Source organism: Oncorhynchus clarkii, chromosome 10 (assembly GCF_045791955.1).
Source record: "Oncorhynchus clarkii lewisi isolate Uvic-CL-2024 chromosome 10, UVic_Ocla_1.0, whole genome shotgun sequence".
Lineage (NCBI taxonomy): Eukaryota > Metazoa > Chordata > Actinopteri > Salmoniformes > Salmonidae > Oncorhynchus > Oncorhynchus clarkii.
The window spans coordinates 44645260-44660846 of record NC_092156.1 but is presented as its reverse complement, the minus strand read 5'-3'; the positions used below and the strand labels follow the sequence as shown (position 1 = coordinate 44660846).

Here is a 15587-nt window from a genome sequence, read left to right as displayed (position 1 = left end):
TTAGTACAGTAGTCCAGGATTTTACATCAGGGATGTAACGGTTTGACTATGCTGAGGACTAAATTGTCTGTTTACAGATGCTTCCTAATGAAGTCAGATGTGTACTAGTGGATTTATCTCCCCCTAGATGAATATAAGTCGATGGGCTGCAGTCTCCATACTATACACTTTCTTGTCAGTTTCTCTCCATCATCTCAGCGGACGATGATCTCAGCAAAGATCTGTGATCTACTTGGAGCTTCTGTCGAATGTAGTCATTCAGATGTGAACATGGTTTTATAACTAGATGTTTTCCAGTCTCTAAATCTTGTGATTGGATTGTTTTTTCCTCTGGCACACGGCAGATCTAAAACATTACACAGAGTAGTTCCTGAACACAGAGGCCTTCCTTCAAGAAAAATATTAGGAACCAGAGAGTGAAACTATGACAGGAAATTGTAGGTCTAAGTAAAGACAGATTATGGGATCTTGTGCCCCCCCCCGGAGCACAGAGAGAGCCCTTCTTGTGACCCGTGGAGATTTAAAACACGCTGGCTTGAGGCTGCTCATGCCTCTACTGACAGCGAACATTACACAGTGAGGGGGAGATCGACAGCCATCCAGAGACTATTACCTTGTAGAGTTTTGTTGAACTCCTGACAAAGTCTTACAGCAATTGTACTCAAGTTCAAAACCATTACAACATTCCTCAAATTTCTTGATTCAGTTATTTGGAATGAATTTTTTTTTTTTTGAAATGTGGGATGGATGTTGATCTGTTTAAAGCCTGCAGTGTGCAGAGGGAGTGGTGGATTTTGAGTATATTTTGCTATCTCAGGGGAGAGCCTGTAGGCATGGCTCTCTTCTCTCTTTCCACTTTGATCCTAAGAATCGCTTACTTTATCATAGCCTCATGCTAAACTTCCCTCTCTCTTGTTTTCCCCCTTCGTCCTAGGATACTGTGAGTGTTACTAAAGATGTCCGATAGTGTCGATATTGAAGAGAAACCGCCAGCCCCTCCCTTGAGAATGAACAGTAGTTCCCGAGACTCTTCATCAGTGAATCACGGCTCCAAACCTCTCCCAATGGCTCCTGAAGAGAAGAACAAGAAGGTTCGCCTGCGCTCCATCTTCCCTGGAGGAGACAAGAGTGAGTAGACATCTGCATCACCCTTTACTATAGTATAGAACTAGGGCCCTGAGTATGTCCTGACCACGTCACCTAAATATGAATAACTAGGCCTGGAGTTCTTGTGGGTTTCCAGGAAACCCGAGACATCCTCACTGGCTCACGAGGTCAAGTGAAAACAAGGAACCCATTGATCAGTGATAGAGTCACATCACTGTTTTATTAGGGTTAGGAGCCCTCTCTGAGCTATGCAATTTGGGATATGGGTATTGTATTTATTTTTAGCTCTGCCCTCTGCAAAAAAGTGAAACAATCTCAGTTATATAAAAGATGCTAGAGTCATATATAATCCTTGTAAAAACAGTTCTTATTCAAAGAATATTGAAAATCACTGTTCAAGAATAATGATACCGATTTCAACGTACAGTGCATTCGGAAAGTATTCAGACCCCTTGACCATTTCTACATTTTGTTAGGTTACAGCCTTATTCTAAAATGTATTAAATTGTTTTTTCAATCGACACACAATACCCCATAATGACAAAGCAAAAACTGTTTTTTATAAAAAATGTAAAACAAAAAAATGACATTTATATACAGTACCAGTCAAAAGTTTGGAAACACTCATTCTTACTCATTCAAGGGTTTTTCTTTATTTGTACTATTTTCTACATTGTAGAGTAATAGTGAAGGCATCAAAACTATGAAATAATGCATATGGAATCATGTAGTGACCAAAAAGTATTAAACATATCAAAATATATTTTATATTTGAGATTCTTCAAAGTAGCCACCCTTTGCCTTGACAGCTTTGCACACTCTTGGCATTCTCTCAACCAGATTCATGAGGCCACCTGGAATGCATTTCAATTAACAGGGGTGCCTTGTTGAAAGTTAATTTGTGGAATTTCTTTCCTTCTTAATGCATTTGAGCCAATCAGTTGTGTTGTGGCAAGGTAGGGGTGGGATACAGAAGATAGCTCTATTTGGTAAGGGCCAAGTCCATATTATCTCAAATAAGAAAAGAGAAACAACAGTCCATCATTACTTTAAGACATGAAGGTCAGTCAATTCGGAAAATGTCAAGAACTTTGAACGTTTCTTCAAGTGCAGTCGCAAAAACCATCAAGCGCTATGATGACACTGGCTCTCATGAGGACCGCCACAGGAAAGGAAGACCCAGAGTTACCTCTGCTGCAGAGGATAAGCTCATCTGAGTTACCAGCCTCAGAAATTGCAGCAAATAAATGCTTCACAGAGTTAAAGTAACAGACACATCTCAACATCAACTGTTCAGAGGCGACTGTGTGAATCAGGACTTCACAGAAGAATTGCTGCAAAGAAACTACTACTGAAGGACACCAATAATAAGAAGAAATTTGCTCTAGAAACACAAGCAATATACATTAGACTGGTGGAAATCTGTCCTTTGGTCTGATGAGTCCAAATGTGAGATTTTTGGTTCCAACCGTCGTGTCTTTGTGAGACGCGGAGTAGGCGAACAGATGATCTCTGCATGTGTGTTCCCACCATGAAGCACGGGGGAGGAGGTGTCTGTGATTTATTTAGAATTCAAGGCACACTTACCCAGCATGGCTACCACAGCATTCTGCAGCGATATGCCATCCCATCTGGTTTGGGCTTAGTGGGACTATCATTTGTTTTTCAACAGAACAATGACACAACCCACCTCCAGGCTGTGTAAGGGCTATTTGACCAAGAAGGAAAGTGATGGAGTGCTGTATCAGATGACCTCCACAATCACCCAACCTCAACCCAATTGAGATGGTTTGGGATGAGTTAAAATCAAACGTTTTGTCACATGCGCCGAATACAATAAGTGTAGACCTTAACGTGAAATGCTTCCTTTATACAAGCCCTTAACCAACAGTGCAGTTCAAGAAGAGCTAAGAAAATATTGACCAAATAAACCCCAAGTAAAAAAATGATAATTAAGAGTAACACAATTACGTAACAATAATGAGGCTATATACAGGGGGTACCGGTACCGAGTCAGTGTGCGGGGGTACAGGATAGTTGAGGTAATTTGTACACGTAGGTAGGGGTGAAGTGACTCTGTATAGATAATATACAGCGAGTAGCAGCAGTGTACAGTACAACAAACAAATGGAGGTGTGGGGTGGTCAATGTAATAGTCCGGTGGCCATTTGATTAATTGTTCAGCAGTCTTATGGCTTAGGGGTAGAAGCTGTGAAGGAGCCTTTTGGTTCCTTACCGCTTGCCGTACGGTTGCAGAGAAAACAGACTGTGACTTGGGTGACTGGAGTCTCTGACAATTTGATGGGCTTTCCGCTGACTATTATATAGGTCCTGGATGGCAGGAAGCTTGGCCCCAGAGATGTACTGGGTCGTACGCACTACCCTCTGTAGCGCCTTACGGTCAGATGCCGAGCAGTTGCCTTACCAGGCGGTGAGGGAACCGGTCAGGATGCTCTCGATGGTGCAGCTGTAGAACTTTTTGAGGATCTGGGGACCCATACCAAATCCTTTTAGTCTCCTGAGGGGGAAAATGTTTTGTCGTGCCCTCTTCACAACTGTCTTGGTATGTTTGGACCATGATAGTTTGTTGGTGATGTGGACACCAATGAACTTGAAACTCTCGACCCACTCCACTACATTCCCATTGATGTTAATGGGGGCCTGTTCGGACCGCCTTTTCCTGTAGTCCACGATCAGCTCCTTTGTCTGGCTCACATTGAGGGAGAGGTTGTTGTCCTGGCACCACACTGTCAGTTCTCTGACCTCCTCCCTATAGGCTGTTTCATCGTTGTCGGTGTTTAGTCATCGTTGTCGGTGTTAAGGTGTTTAGTCACCGGGGTCCTTAGCTTAGTGATGAGCTTCATGGGCACTATGGTGTTGAACGCTGAGCTGTAGTCAATGGACAGCATTCTCACATAGGTGTTCCTTTTGTCCAGGTGGGAAAGGGCAGTGTGGAGTGCGATTGAGATTGCGTCATCTGTTTGGGCGGTATACGAATTGGAGTGGGTCTAGGTTATCCAAGAGGATGCTGTTGATGTGAGGCATGACCAACCTATCAAAGCACTTCATGGCTACCGACATGAGTGCTAAGGGGTGGTAATCATTTAGGCAGGTTACCTTCGCTTCCTTGGGCACAGGCACTATGGTGGTCTGCTTGAAACATGTAGGTATTACATACTCAGTCAGGGAGAAGTTGAAAATGTCAGTGAAGACACTTGCTATTTGGACCGCAGAATGAAGGAAAAGCAGCCAACAAGTGCTCAGCATATGTGGGAACTCCTTCAATACTGTTAGAAAAGCATTCCAGGTGAAACTGGTTGACAGAATGCCAAGAGTGTGCAAAGCTATCATCAAGGCAAAGGGTGGCTATTTTGAAGAATCTGAAATATATAATATATTTTGATTTGTTTAACACTTTATTGGTTACTACATGATTCCATATGTGTTATGTCATAGTTTTGTTGTCTTCATTATTATTCTACAATGTAGAAAATTGTAAAAGTAAAGAAAAACCCTTGAATGAGTAGGAGTGTCCAAACCTTTGACTGGTACTGTAAGTATTCAGACCCTTTACTCAGTACTTTGTTGAAGCAACTTTGGCAGCGATTACAGCCTTGAGTCTTCTTGGGTATGACGCTACAAGCTTTCCTGTATTTGGGGAGTTTCTCCCATTCTTCTCTGCAGATCCTCTCAAGCTCTGTCAGGTTGGATGGGGAGCGTTGCTGCACAGCTATAGTCAGGTCTCTCCAGAGATGTTCGATTGGGTTCAAGTCCGAGCTCTGTCTGGGCCACTCAAGGACATTCAGAGACTTGTTCAGAAGCAGCTCCTGCGTTGTCTTGGCTGTGTGCTTAGGGTCGTTGTCCTGTTGGAATGTGAACCTTTGCCCCCAGTTGGAGGTACGCACTCTGGAGCAGGTTTTCATCAAGGATCTCTCTGTACTTTGCTCTGTTCATCCTTCCCTCGATCCTGACTAGTCTCCCAGTCCCTGCAGCTGAAAAACATTCCCACAGCATGATGCTGCCACCACCATGCTTCACCGTAGGCATGATGCCAGGTTTGCTCCAGACCTGATGCTTGGCATTCAGGCCAAAGAGTTCAATCTTGGTTTCATCAGACCAGAGAATCTTGTTTCTCATGGTCTGAGAGTCTTTAGGTGCCTTATGGCAAACTCCAAGCAAGCTGTCATGTGCCTATTGCTGAGGAGTGGGTTCCGTCTGGCCACTTTACCATAAAGACCTGATTGGTGGAGGGCTGCAGAGATGGTTGTTCTTCTGGAAGGTTCTCGCATCTCCACATAGGAACTCTAGAGCTCTGTCAGAGTGACTATCGGGTTCTTGGTCACCTGCCTGACCAAGGCACTTCTCCACCGATTGATCAGTTTGGTTAGGCGGCCAGCTCTAGGAAGAATCTTGGTGGTTCTAAACTTCTTCCATTTAAGAATGATAGAGGCAACACTGTTCTTGGGGACCTTCAATGCTGCAGAAATGTTTTGGTACCCTTCCCCAGATCTGTGTCTTGACACATTCCTGTCTCTGAGCTCTATGAACAATTCTTTCAACCTCATGGCTTGGTTTTTGCTCTGACATGCACTGTTAACTGTGGGACCTTATATAGACAGGTGTGTGCCTTTCCAAATAATGTCCAATCATTTGAATTTACCACAGGTGGACTCCAATCAAGTTGTAGAAACATCTCAAGGATGATCAATGGAAACAGGATGCACCTGAGCTCAATTTCGAGTCTCATGGCAATGGGTGTGTTTTTATTTTTTATAAATGTGCAAACATTTCTAAAATCCAGTTTTTGCTTTGTCATTATGGGGTGATGTGTGTAGATTGCTGAGGATAAAAATAAAAAATTAATCAATTTTAGAATAAGGCTGTAATGTAACAAAATGTGGAAAAAGTCAAGGGGTCTGAATACTTTCCGAAGGCACTGTATCATCTCTTTAAAATCCCTGTCCCTGTATTAGAAATAGATCTGCATGTTCTTTTGTTCCTCCGTGCAGCAAACAAGAAGAAGGAGAAGGAGCGTCCTGAGATCTCCCTGCCCTCAGACTTTGAGCACACCATCCATGTTGGTTTTGACGCTGTTACAGGGGAGTTCACTGTAAGTTTCAGTGTCAAATTGTTTTTGTCGTATGTACAGGATACACGTGGTATATCACCGTCTAACGAATTGCTTACTTGCAGGCTCCTTCTCGACAATGCAACAACAATAAGAACTAATAAAAGATAAGAATACGAACATAAAGTAAATGGCTTATTAGAATAGAATAAACATTTTAGCATAAGTATATTACAGGAAGGCACCATTTATAGTCCAATAGTACATCTTTAAGTGACAGATCAAGGTATTTCCAGTGCATATATTTATACAGTATATCACAGACAAGGAAGGTGTCTAGTAGTAGCTATTAGTACACCCTTATCACCCATATTACCACTACTCGTTAACTATAACCCAGACATGAAAAGGTGTGCAGTGGCGGTAGCAATGAGGTCAAAGAGTGGATCTAACCCCTGACCTATGACCTGTGACCTCTCTCCCCCAGGGCATCCCAGAGCAGTGGGCACGCCTCCTTCAGACCTCCAACATCACCAAGCTGGAGCAGAAGAAGAACCCTCAGGCCGTGCTGGACGTGCTCAAGTTCTACGACTCCAAAGAGACGGTCAACAACCAGAAATACATGAGTTTCACCTCCGGAGGTGAGAACACACAAACACACAATGCCCAGATCATCTCGCTGTCATACGTTTTCTGAATTAAAAAATTATAAAATGTGATACTGAGCAAAAGCTTTGACTATTTATTGGAGAGTCTACATGCGGATCTGTCAGCGTGTTGTCACTGTTAGAGAATTGGACGTCGGGCAATGATTCCTTTCTCTTTCAGACAAATCCGCACATGGATACATAGCAGTCAACACTCTGGTAAGTGCTCACCCATTTCAAACATGTCCCTTTCCTCTCAACAACTAATTAGCCCACATTTATTGAAGGAGAAACAAATATGAACTTGCACGCGTTGTAGTATTCTCTCCTCAGACGTAGAGTGCTGTGGAGCTTTTGTAAGGACTGTAAGCGAAGACTGTCTATTATCATTACCCTGACCTCACACGACTGTCTCAGAGTCTAATCGTCCCTTTGGAAATCAGCCTAATGACTCTCTCTGGGCTGCCACAATGGCTCAGTTTATTTTAATGATGAACCGTTTTGTCATATTTCATATATTTTGAAAACCATTGTCCCTATAGGCCCTTGATCGGGTAGTTGTGTGCGGGTAACTGTCTACACAAGTGATGGAACCAATCTCCTCACTGTATGATAGCTAGACTGGTAAGTTCTAGTCGGAACTAGAAGCACAAGCATTTCGCTACACTCGCATTAACATCTGCGAACCCGTGTGTGTATGTGACCAATACAATTAGATTTGATTTGATTTGGGGGGGAAAAGTTGCTATTGACTAAATATTCTTTGGACAGTTTCATTGGTGGACTGAGAAAGAAGACTCAGATGGTCATGTGCATTTAGTCTTTCTGTCTGTTGGCACTTTACCTCTGGCTTGGGTGTGAGGAGTCTGAGCACGGAGACCCTTCTCTCTATTATGGTTTTGTTATGTCTGGAGAAGGCTGTTGTTCCCAGGCGGTGGTGCCGGGCCTGTTGACTCCCAGCCCTCTGAGGGTCCTGACGAAGTGTTGATAGAGCAGGTCCGTAAGGAGCCGGGTTCCTGAGCCTGGCAGTGGGTACCACGCCTCTCTGTCGCTCAGCCCTCTGATATGTGTAATAACACGGTGGCGTTAAGTTACAGTCCCGAAGCGAAAGCTTCTGCCACTAATATCACTGTGGTGATCACCTTGGCATCTCCACTCCCCAAAACGTGATTTGTGTCTCTTCACCCATGAAAATCTCTCCTCAGTATGCGAGGATCCATTCATCTGTGTTAGATGTTGATGATGTCATTTATTCCCCATCACTCCGTAGCGGTCCCCTGCCCTCTGCCCTCAACCCGTCCCGCTGTAGTCCAGTCCATTGCTCTGTAATGTTGTGTGGGTCTGTGTTCAGTAAATCCTCCCATTTTCAACCTTCACATTCAGAACCGACTGCTGTCGTCTGGGCCTCCTGTCAGCCATAGAACCTGCAGCGCATTATTTGACAAGGTAACTCCTCCATATTACTTTCTACATACCTCTACATTGGCTATACTCTAAATTGAACCATTTTGAACTCTTAATGTTGTTGATGCTAGATTTGCCCAATTATCCAGGCTCCATTGGATGAAAATGAACAGGACTTACCAATGAACATGACTTGCCATCCGCAAATGTTTGAGATTTTAGAGACATCGTCGTTCTCTATATTTAACTTGAATCTGGCTACATTTCGTAATGTAATGGATGCATCTCTATTTCACCACTTGGCTGTAAGCAATTCCTTTAACCAATTCCAAATGGCCCATCCTTTAACTGCAGGGGCTGTGAGGCGCATGCCTGAGAGGGCTGTGACGATACTCACATTCCTGCACGTCTGATCCCATGTGCACCACGTAGCCAATATGTGCCTTGCTTTAATAGTCCATCGGCTGTTTGGATCTGGCCGCATGGCCCAGTAGAAACCTGCTAGCCTAGCGCTACTTACCATTAGCCAGCTAGCCTCTCATCTCCTCTGCCCGCCTTCAGCTCTATCTGTTCTGTCTCTCGGGCTCTTCTCAGAACACTGACCCTTCTTATCCCCCCCCCCCCCATGGCAGGGCTTAAACCAGACCACCTTCCACTGCCAAACGAAGGACCGCTGGCTTGTCACCATTGCATAGCCTGCAGCTAGTCTTTGGCTGTTCTTTGCCATCTTACATTGCATACTCAGGCTAGAGATGGATGAAATCTATCCCACCTTACAGAACAGGTTCACCCAGATGATGGTGTTTATGATGGCGTACTGTACAGAGGGGAGAGACATGATAAATCATTTACAGAGGAGCAAATAGGGATAGGGAGGGGCCTTTGCATGGCTCTTTCACCACCATCATTGTTGGCATTGTGGCCTACCGTACTGTAAGACTGGATGATGTTTTTAGTGGCTCCTGGTTGGAGTTGGAGTGTTGGATCAGGGGTTGTTTTGCATGTTTGGTTCTCCAGGTCCAACTGTATGCTGTATTATGCAGTTCTATGAGCTGACGCGGAAATACATCACGACAGAGTTTATCGGGGCGGCAGGGTAGCCTAGTGGTTAGAGCGTTGGACTAGTAACCGGAAGGTTGCAAGTTCAAACCCCTGAGCTGACAAGGTACAAATCTGTTGTTCTGCCCCTGAACAGGCAGTTAAACCACTGTTCCTAGGCCATCATTGAAAATAAGAGTTTGTTCTTAACTGACTTGCCTAGTAAAATAAAATAAAAAATCCCCGTTAGCCTTGTTGTAGCATGTTTTCTAATTTGAACTGTTCTTAACTCTCGTTTTAACTCTGTTTTTAACTCTCATTTTAACTCTGCTTTTGCTGTAAAATTATTCACTCTCAAACCTCACCCTCTACAACCCCCCCCCCCCACCCAAATCCCATCCATGCCATACCCCGTTCTCTTGTCTTTTCTCTTTCTGGTACATACCTCAGCCCATAAGCCATTCTAGTAGCTATCCTCTCCAGGTTTAAGCAAGCTGATCATGTCGAATAACTACATTCCTAATTACACGTGTCAAATCCATTACAATCTTTCTGTTTTACCCCATCCTAGTTCACAGCCGAGCACCCTGTTGTAATAGAAGGTGTTTATTGTGAGCTTGGACATGCTTCATTACATGGACCATTAGGGGTCCCTGGACTAACCATTGACAGTAATGCAGGTGATGCGGTCTGTCCCAGCGGTGTCAGATTGTCACAGTCCAACGTACTACAGACCTCATCACTGACTTCTTGTTTTACCCCCCAGGGTGCAAAGACATCCACAGAGCCACCGATAGCGCCCCCTGTGTCAGAGGAGGAGGAGGAGGAGGAGGAAGAAGAGGAGGAGGATGACGATGATGACAATGAGCTTCCGCCCGTCATCGCACCTCGACCTGAGCACACTAAATCTGTGAGTCACACAGGTTATGAACGATGACTTAAAACCTTGTTACAGATCTAGACAGACTTACAGTCTTACTATCTCAACAACTCAACTCACTACAGAGCTGTAGAGTGTTCATGTTTCCCTGCTCCTCTCTGACTGTGTCTGTGTCCTGCTCCTCTCTGACCATGACTGTGTCCTACTCCTCTCTGATCGTGACTGTGTCCTGCACCTCTCTGATGGTGACTGTGTCCTGATCCTCTCTGATCGTGACTGTGTCCTACTCCTCTCTGATCGTGACTGTGTCCTACTCCTCTCTGACCGTGACTGTGTCCTACTCCTCTCTGACCGTGACTGTGTCCTGCTCCTCTCTGATCGTGACTGTGTCCTACTCCTCTCTGATCGTGACTGTGTCCTACTCCTCTCTGATCGTGACTGTGTCCTACTCCTCTCTGATCGTGACTGTGTCCTACTCCTCTTTGATCGTGACTGTGTCCTGATCCTCTCTGACCGTGACTGTGTCCTGATCCTCTCTGATCGTGACTGTGTCCTACTCCTCTCTGACCGTGACTGTGTCCTACTCCTCTCTGATCGTGACTGTGTCCTACTCCTCTCTGATCGTGACTGTGTCCTACTCCTCTCTGACCGTGACTGTGTCCTGCACCTCTCTGATCGTGACTGTGTCCTACTCCTCTCTGACCGTGACTGTGTCCTGCACCTCTCTGATTGTGACTGTGTCCTGATCCTCTCTGATCGTGACTGTGTCCTACTCCTCTCTGACCGTGACTGTGTCCTGCTCCTCTCTGATCGTGACTGTGTCCTACTCCTCGCTGATCGTGACTGTGTCCTACTCCTCTCTGATCGTGACTGTGTCCTACTCCTCTCTGATCGTGACTGTGTCCTGATCCTCTCTGACCGTGACTGTGTCCTGATCCTCTCTGATCGTGACTGTGTCCTACTCCTCTCTGATCGTGACTGTGTCCTACTCCTCTCTGATCGTGACTGTGTCCTGATCCTCTCTGACCGTGACTGTGTCCTGATCCTCTCTGACCGTGACTGTGTCCTGCACCTCTCTGATCGTGACTGTGTCCTCCTCCTCTGCGTACAGATATACACCCGTTCTGTCATCGAGCCCTTGGCGCCTCCCGCCCCTGTGAAGGAGGTCACAACCCCGCCGGAGTCCCAGGTCTTACCAGAGAACACATCCAGCACTCTGTACCGCAACACCGACCGGCAGAAGAAGAAGTCCAAGATGACAGACGAGGAGATTCTGGAGCGACTGAGTATGTTGTCTCTCTGTGGACCTATGGAGCATGGAGAGTCCCATAGAGAGTGTGCTGTAACTATACTGTGTTGTGTGTCTAGGTCTCCTAACCCATCCTACTGCAGTGATTAGTGTGGGCTGCTCAGTAAGCCAGAGATTACAGCCTTAGGATGGCCAAGCGCCCCTCCGTAGTCTGAGTGCTGCAGTGTCTGCCTGTGTCCCTGTCCAAAAACATCAGCAGTGCTCTACTGAGCAGGCCAACCGTTCAGCATGCAGCAGTGTATTTGGCTGCAGTACGATGCCCCACAGCGGGCCACATCCCCGAGTGGCGTGGGCAGAGGAGTGTGTGTGTAATGCAGGGTTGCCCTCCCCATGGTCGTGCTGTGTGTGTGTGTGTGTGTGTGTGTGTGTGTGTGTGTGTGTGTGTGTGTGTGTGTGTGTGTGTGTGTGTGTGTGTGTGTGTGTGTGTGTGTGTCTCAGCCTGACCTAGACCCCCTATTGTCATGCTCTCACACCCTCTACACTCTCCACTAATCACCTCTCTCTGTCCTCCCAGGGAGCATTGTGAGTGTGGGGGACCCCAAAAAGAAGTACACACGCTTTGAGAAAATAGGACAAGGGTAAGTCCACCTTCAATCCAAATCCACCAGCTACTTACTTTCTCTTATTGGACCAAAGTAGTCTTTGGTAGTCAGCCCAGCGTCTTTGGTAGTCAGCCCAGCGTCTTTGGTAATCATCCCGGCTACCAAAGACAGAGAGGAGAGAAAGAACGAAGGGTCTGAGAGAGAATAGAGAGAAGTAGAGAGGAAATCAGAATTGTATCTAGGCTTGGCTGCGGGCCAGATGAGCTCAGCCTGCGCTCTCTCTCTCCTCTCTCTCTCTCTCTCTCTCTCTCTCTCTCTCTCCTTCTCTCTCTTCTTCTCTCTCTCTCTCTCTCTCTCCTCTCTCTCCTTCTCTCTCTCTCTCTGTCTCTCTCTCTCTCCTTCTCTCTCTCCTTCTCTCTCTCTCTCTCCTCTCCTCTCTCTCTCTCTCTCTCTCTCTCTCTCTCTCTCTCTCTCTCTCTCTCTCGCTCTCTCTCCCTCTCTCTCTCCTCTCTCTCTCTCTCTCTCTCTCTCTCTCTCTCTCTCTCTCTCTCTCTCTCTCTCTCCTTCTCTCTCTGAGAGAGCTGGAGTTTCGGGTGAGCTTAGCCCTGATATCACCACTCCCTCCACCTCAGTCCTGAACACAACAACAGCAGCTTCCAGCTCCCTCCAGCACTGCAGAGGCACTCTGTTTGTCTGTGTAGCCTCATCTAACACACCCCTAAGGGTTCCCCTGATCAATGTGGGTGGTAATGACAGACAATCTACACACACCGTCTATAAATTAAAACAGCTGTGCAAAAAGATAAGAACACTACTCTGTGGTTACACACAGATTCCTCTGATTGAATCGACCAGAAAAATGTTATCTAATGATGTGAGCTGTTAACAAACCTGGAGTTTGATCACATGAGACTATTCCTGAGGAGTCAATAATTAGTATGGATTGATTGCACAGCTACATAACAGAGTGTTCGTTACCTGGCCTGCTGCATGGTGTCAGTGTCTGGGCCAGGGCCTGGGCCTGGGACTGGTCCTGGGCTGGGCCTGGGCAGGGCCTGGACTGGGCCTGCCTCCACGAGAGCTGACTGGACCAAACATGAACACTCTTTCATTATTCATACACTCTCACAATGCAATACACTGGTGTAGCGTGACAGTCTCAGGGATGGATGGAGGGAGGGGTGGAGGGAGGGAGAAGAGGGCAAGGAGAACAGAGTGAGGGAGAGAAGTGGGGAGAAAGAGAGATGTGTGACTTGACCCAAGCTCTGACTTGTCACTTGTGAAATCAGTCTTCCACTCCATTCAGTCTAATAATAACTTAATAACATGAACTTTATTTGTATAGCACTTTTCAATGCAGGTAACAAAGTGCTTCACGTCATAAAATAATAATATAAAAGTACTAACAAAGACAGGAAGAAGGAGACCGAAAGAAGAATCATATATTAAAAGCACCTTTATAAAAGTGTAAACCTTATGAAGACTTCAGCAGGGATTTAAAAGAGGCACTGAATCTGCAAGCCTGATCTCCTCTGGTATACCATTCCAAAGTCTAGGGGCCCTAATGGCAGATGCCTGGTCTCCTTTCCTTTTCAATCTAAACTTGCCAGAGGATCTCAGGCTGTGTCCTGGCTCGTAGGAAGATTAAAGATCAGAGATATAGGATGAGGCTAAACCGAGTCTAGCCTTAAACGTGATTAACAACATTTCATCTATTTTAAAAGTGACTGGTAGCCGGGGCGCAGAAGCTAAAATAAGTGTGAGACGGTTACATTTTCTGGTGCAGAACTGCAGCATTTTGAACTAACGGTAGACGATGGAGTGAGTTCTGCCTGAGACATGTATACAAAGAGTTACAGTACTCTAGTCGTGAGGGGGGAAAAAGCATGTAGCTATAACTTTCTCCGGATCAGTGACTGAATGAAAATACTTGACTCTAGTTATATTTCTTAGAGGATAAAAGCAGGACTGGATGACCTTTTTAACATCCAGTTTGAGGTTTAGGTAAAGGGTCAAAGACGACACCGAGGTCTTTGGTCATACGCTTTACATTGGTAGACAAATAACCAAGGTTATTTACAATCTGGGTTCTAGCAAGGTGGGGGGACAAATAAAACAACCTCTGATTTCTTATCATTGAGCTGGAGAAAATTGTCAGACATCCAACATTTGATGACAGCAAGACCCTTGTGGAGGGTAGCTATGCTAGCTTGGCCGCTGGGTTTGATTAGTAAATAAATCTATGTGCCATCCGCATAGCAGTGAAACGGAATGTTATGATTGCAGATTACGTCACCAAGGGGAAGCCTGTACAGGGGGAAAACGATGGGGCCCAGAATTTAACGCTGGGGGACACCATAGTGATTAGGTTCTGGGGATGAGACTGAACCACCCATGCTCGCTGAGAAATGTCTGCCTCATAGATATGACCTTAACCTGTCAAGGTCAATGCTGGAGATTCCCAACCACCTCTCCAGCCAACAAATATGTTATCCAAAAGAACTAGAATGGAGCATTCACCGGCATCGACAGCCCACAGAAAGTCATTGCGGACTGTCACTAAAGCAGTTTCCGTGCTGTGAAGTGAACTGGAATTCCTGTCTGGAATTTTTCAAGTAAGTTGTTCATGCTCAAATAAGCCACCAATTGCTTGAAAGCAACATCTAAAATCTTGGATTAAAACAAATCAGTTTAGAGATGGGTCTATAATTACTCTGTGAGGAGGGTTCTAGATTGGGCTTTTTAAGGAGAGGTTGGACCAGGGCAGTTTTTAAATAGGCTGGAATGGAGCCAGAGGTCAGGGAGCTATTTACAATAGACAGAATGTTGGGGCCAACAGTAGGCATAACCTTTTTTAGTAGTCTAGTAGGGATCATGTCCAAGGGGCAGGAGGAGACTACATGTGTGCTACAGTATCAAGGAGGGACTCAAAGGATATTTGCTCAAAGGAGCAAAAGGAAGCCGTAGACAGTCTCAGAGTAGTTGCCTCAAGTGCCTCCTGACAGGAAATGGTGTTATGGCGTCGGCTACTGTCATTCTGGGATGAATCTTAAAAACTGTTCGCAGAGGTCAGGGGATGCTGGCATTCTCTGCCTGTGTCTGCCTCATTGCTGAGACTTCAGTGGAAACAGACAGCTTCTCCCACGTGGCAGAATTGAGTGGGAAAAGTCGCTAAATGCTATCAAAACCGAAGAAACTCCCCGAAGGCAGCCTAAAATGTAGCTGAATTTGTCACTAGCCTCTTTTTGGAGGGGTCTGAAAACTCTCTAAATATAGCGGGAAAAGTCGTTAAATTGACAACACTGATAATTTTTCAAATGAACTCTCAATATGCCAACATTTCATTCAAACAATGCAAATCCACAGCCAAACACCGGCTGGAATTGGTTGATGATAGGACTTAGACAAGTTGTAAATGCAACATGTACTGCTATTGTATCAGATAATAGCACTGACAGCTTTCCAAGAAAACTCAATCTGAGACATTTATGGTCTGTTTAAATATATTTTAGAGGCTATTTATACAAAACACCTCTATATACTGTATTTATAATTATATGACAATATTTTAGGTTGACAATAATTATATTAC

At 45.3% G+C, this 15587-nt stretch overlaps 1 protein-coding gene across 1 annotated transcript in view; it reads left to right on the top strand.

Moving 5' to 3' along the window:
* The window catches only part of LOC139418563 (serine/threonine-protein kinase PAK 3-like), a 59797-nt gene that overhangs the window by 29517 nt on the left and 14693 nt on the right, over positions 1-15587 (top strand). Inside the window, exons 2-9 of the mRNA XM_071168124.1 lie at positions 935-1128; positions 6117-6217; positions 6663-6816; positions 7004-7041; positions 8206-8268; positions 10031-10174; positions 11256-11430; positions 11968-12031. Coding sequence (XP_071024225.1) covers positions 957-1128; positions 6117-6217; positions 6663-6816; positions 7004-7041; positions 8206-8268; positions 10031-10174; positions 11256-11430; positions 11968-12031 — 911 coding nt within the window. The 5' untranslated portion in view covers positions 935-956. The remainder of the gene's footprint in view (positions 1-934; positions 1129-6116; positions 6218-6662; positions 6817-7003; positions 7042-8205; positions 8269-10030; positions 10175-11255; positions 11431-11967; positions 12032-15587) is intronic.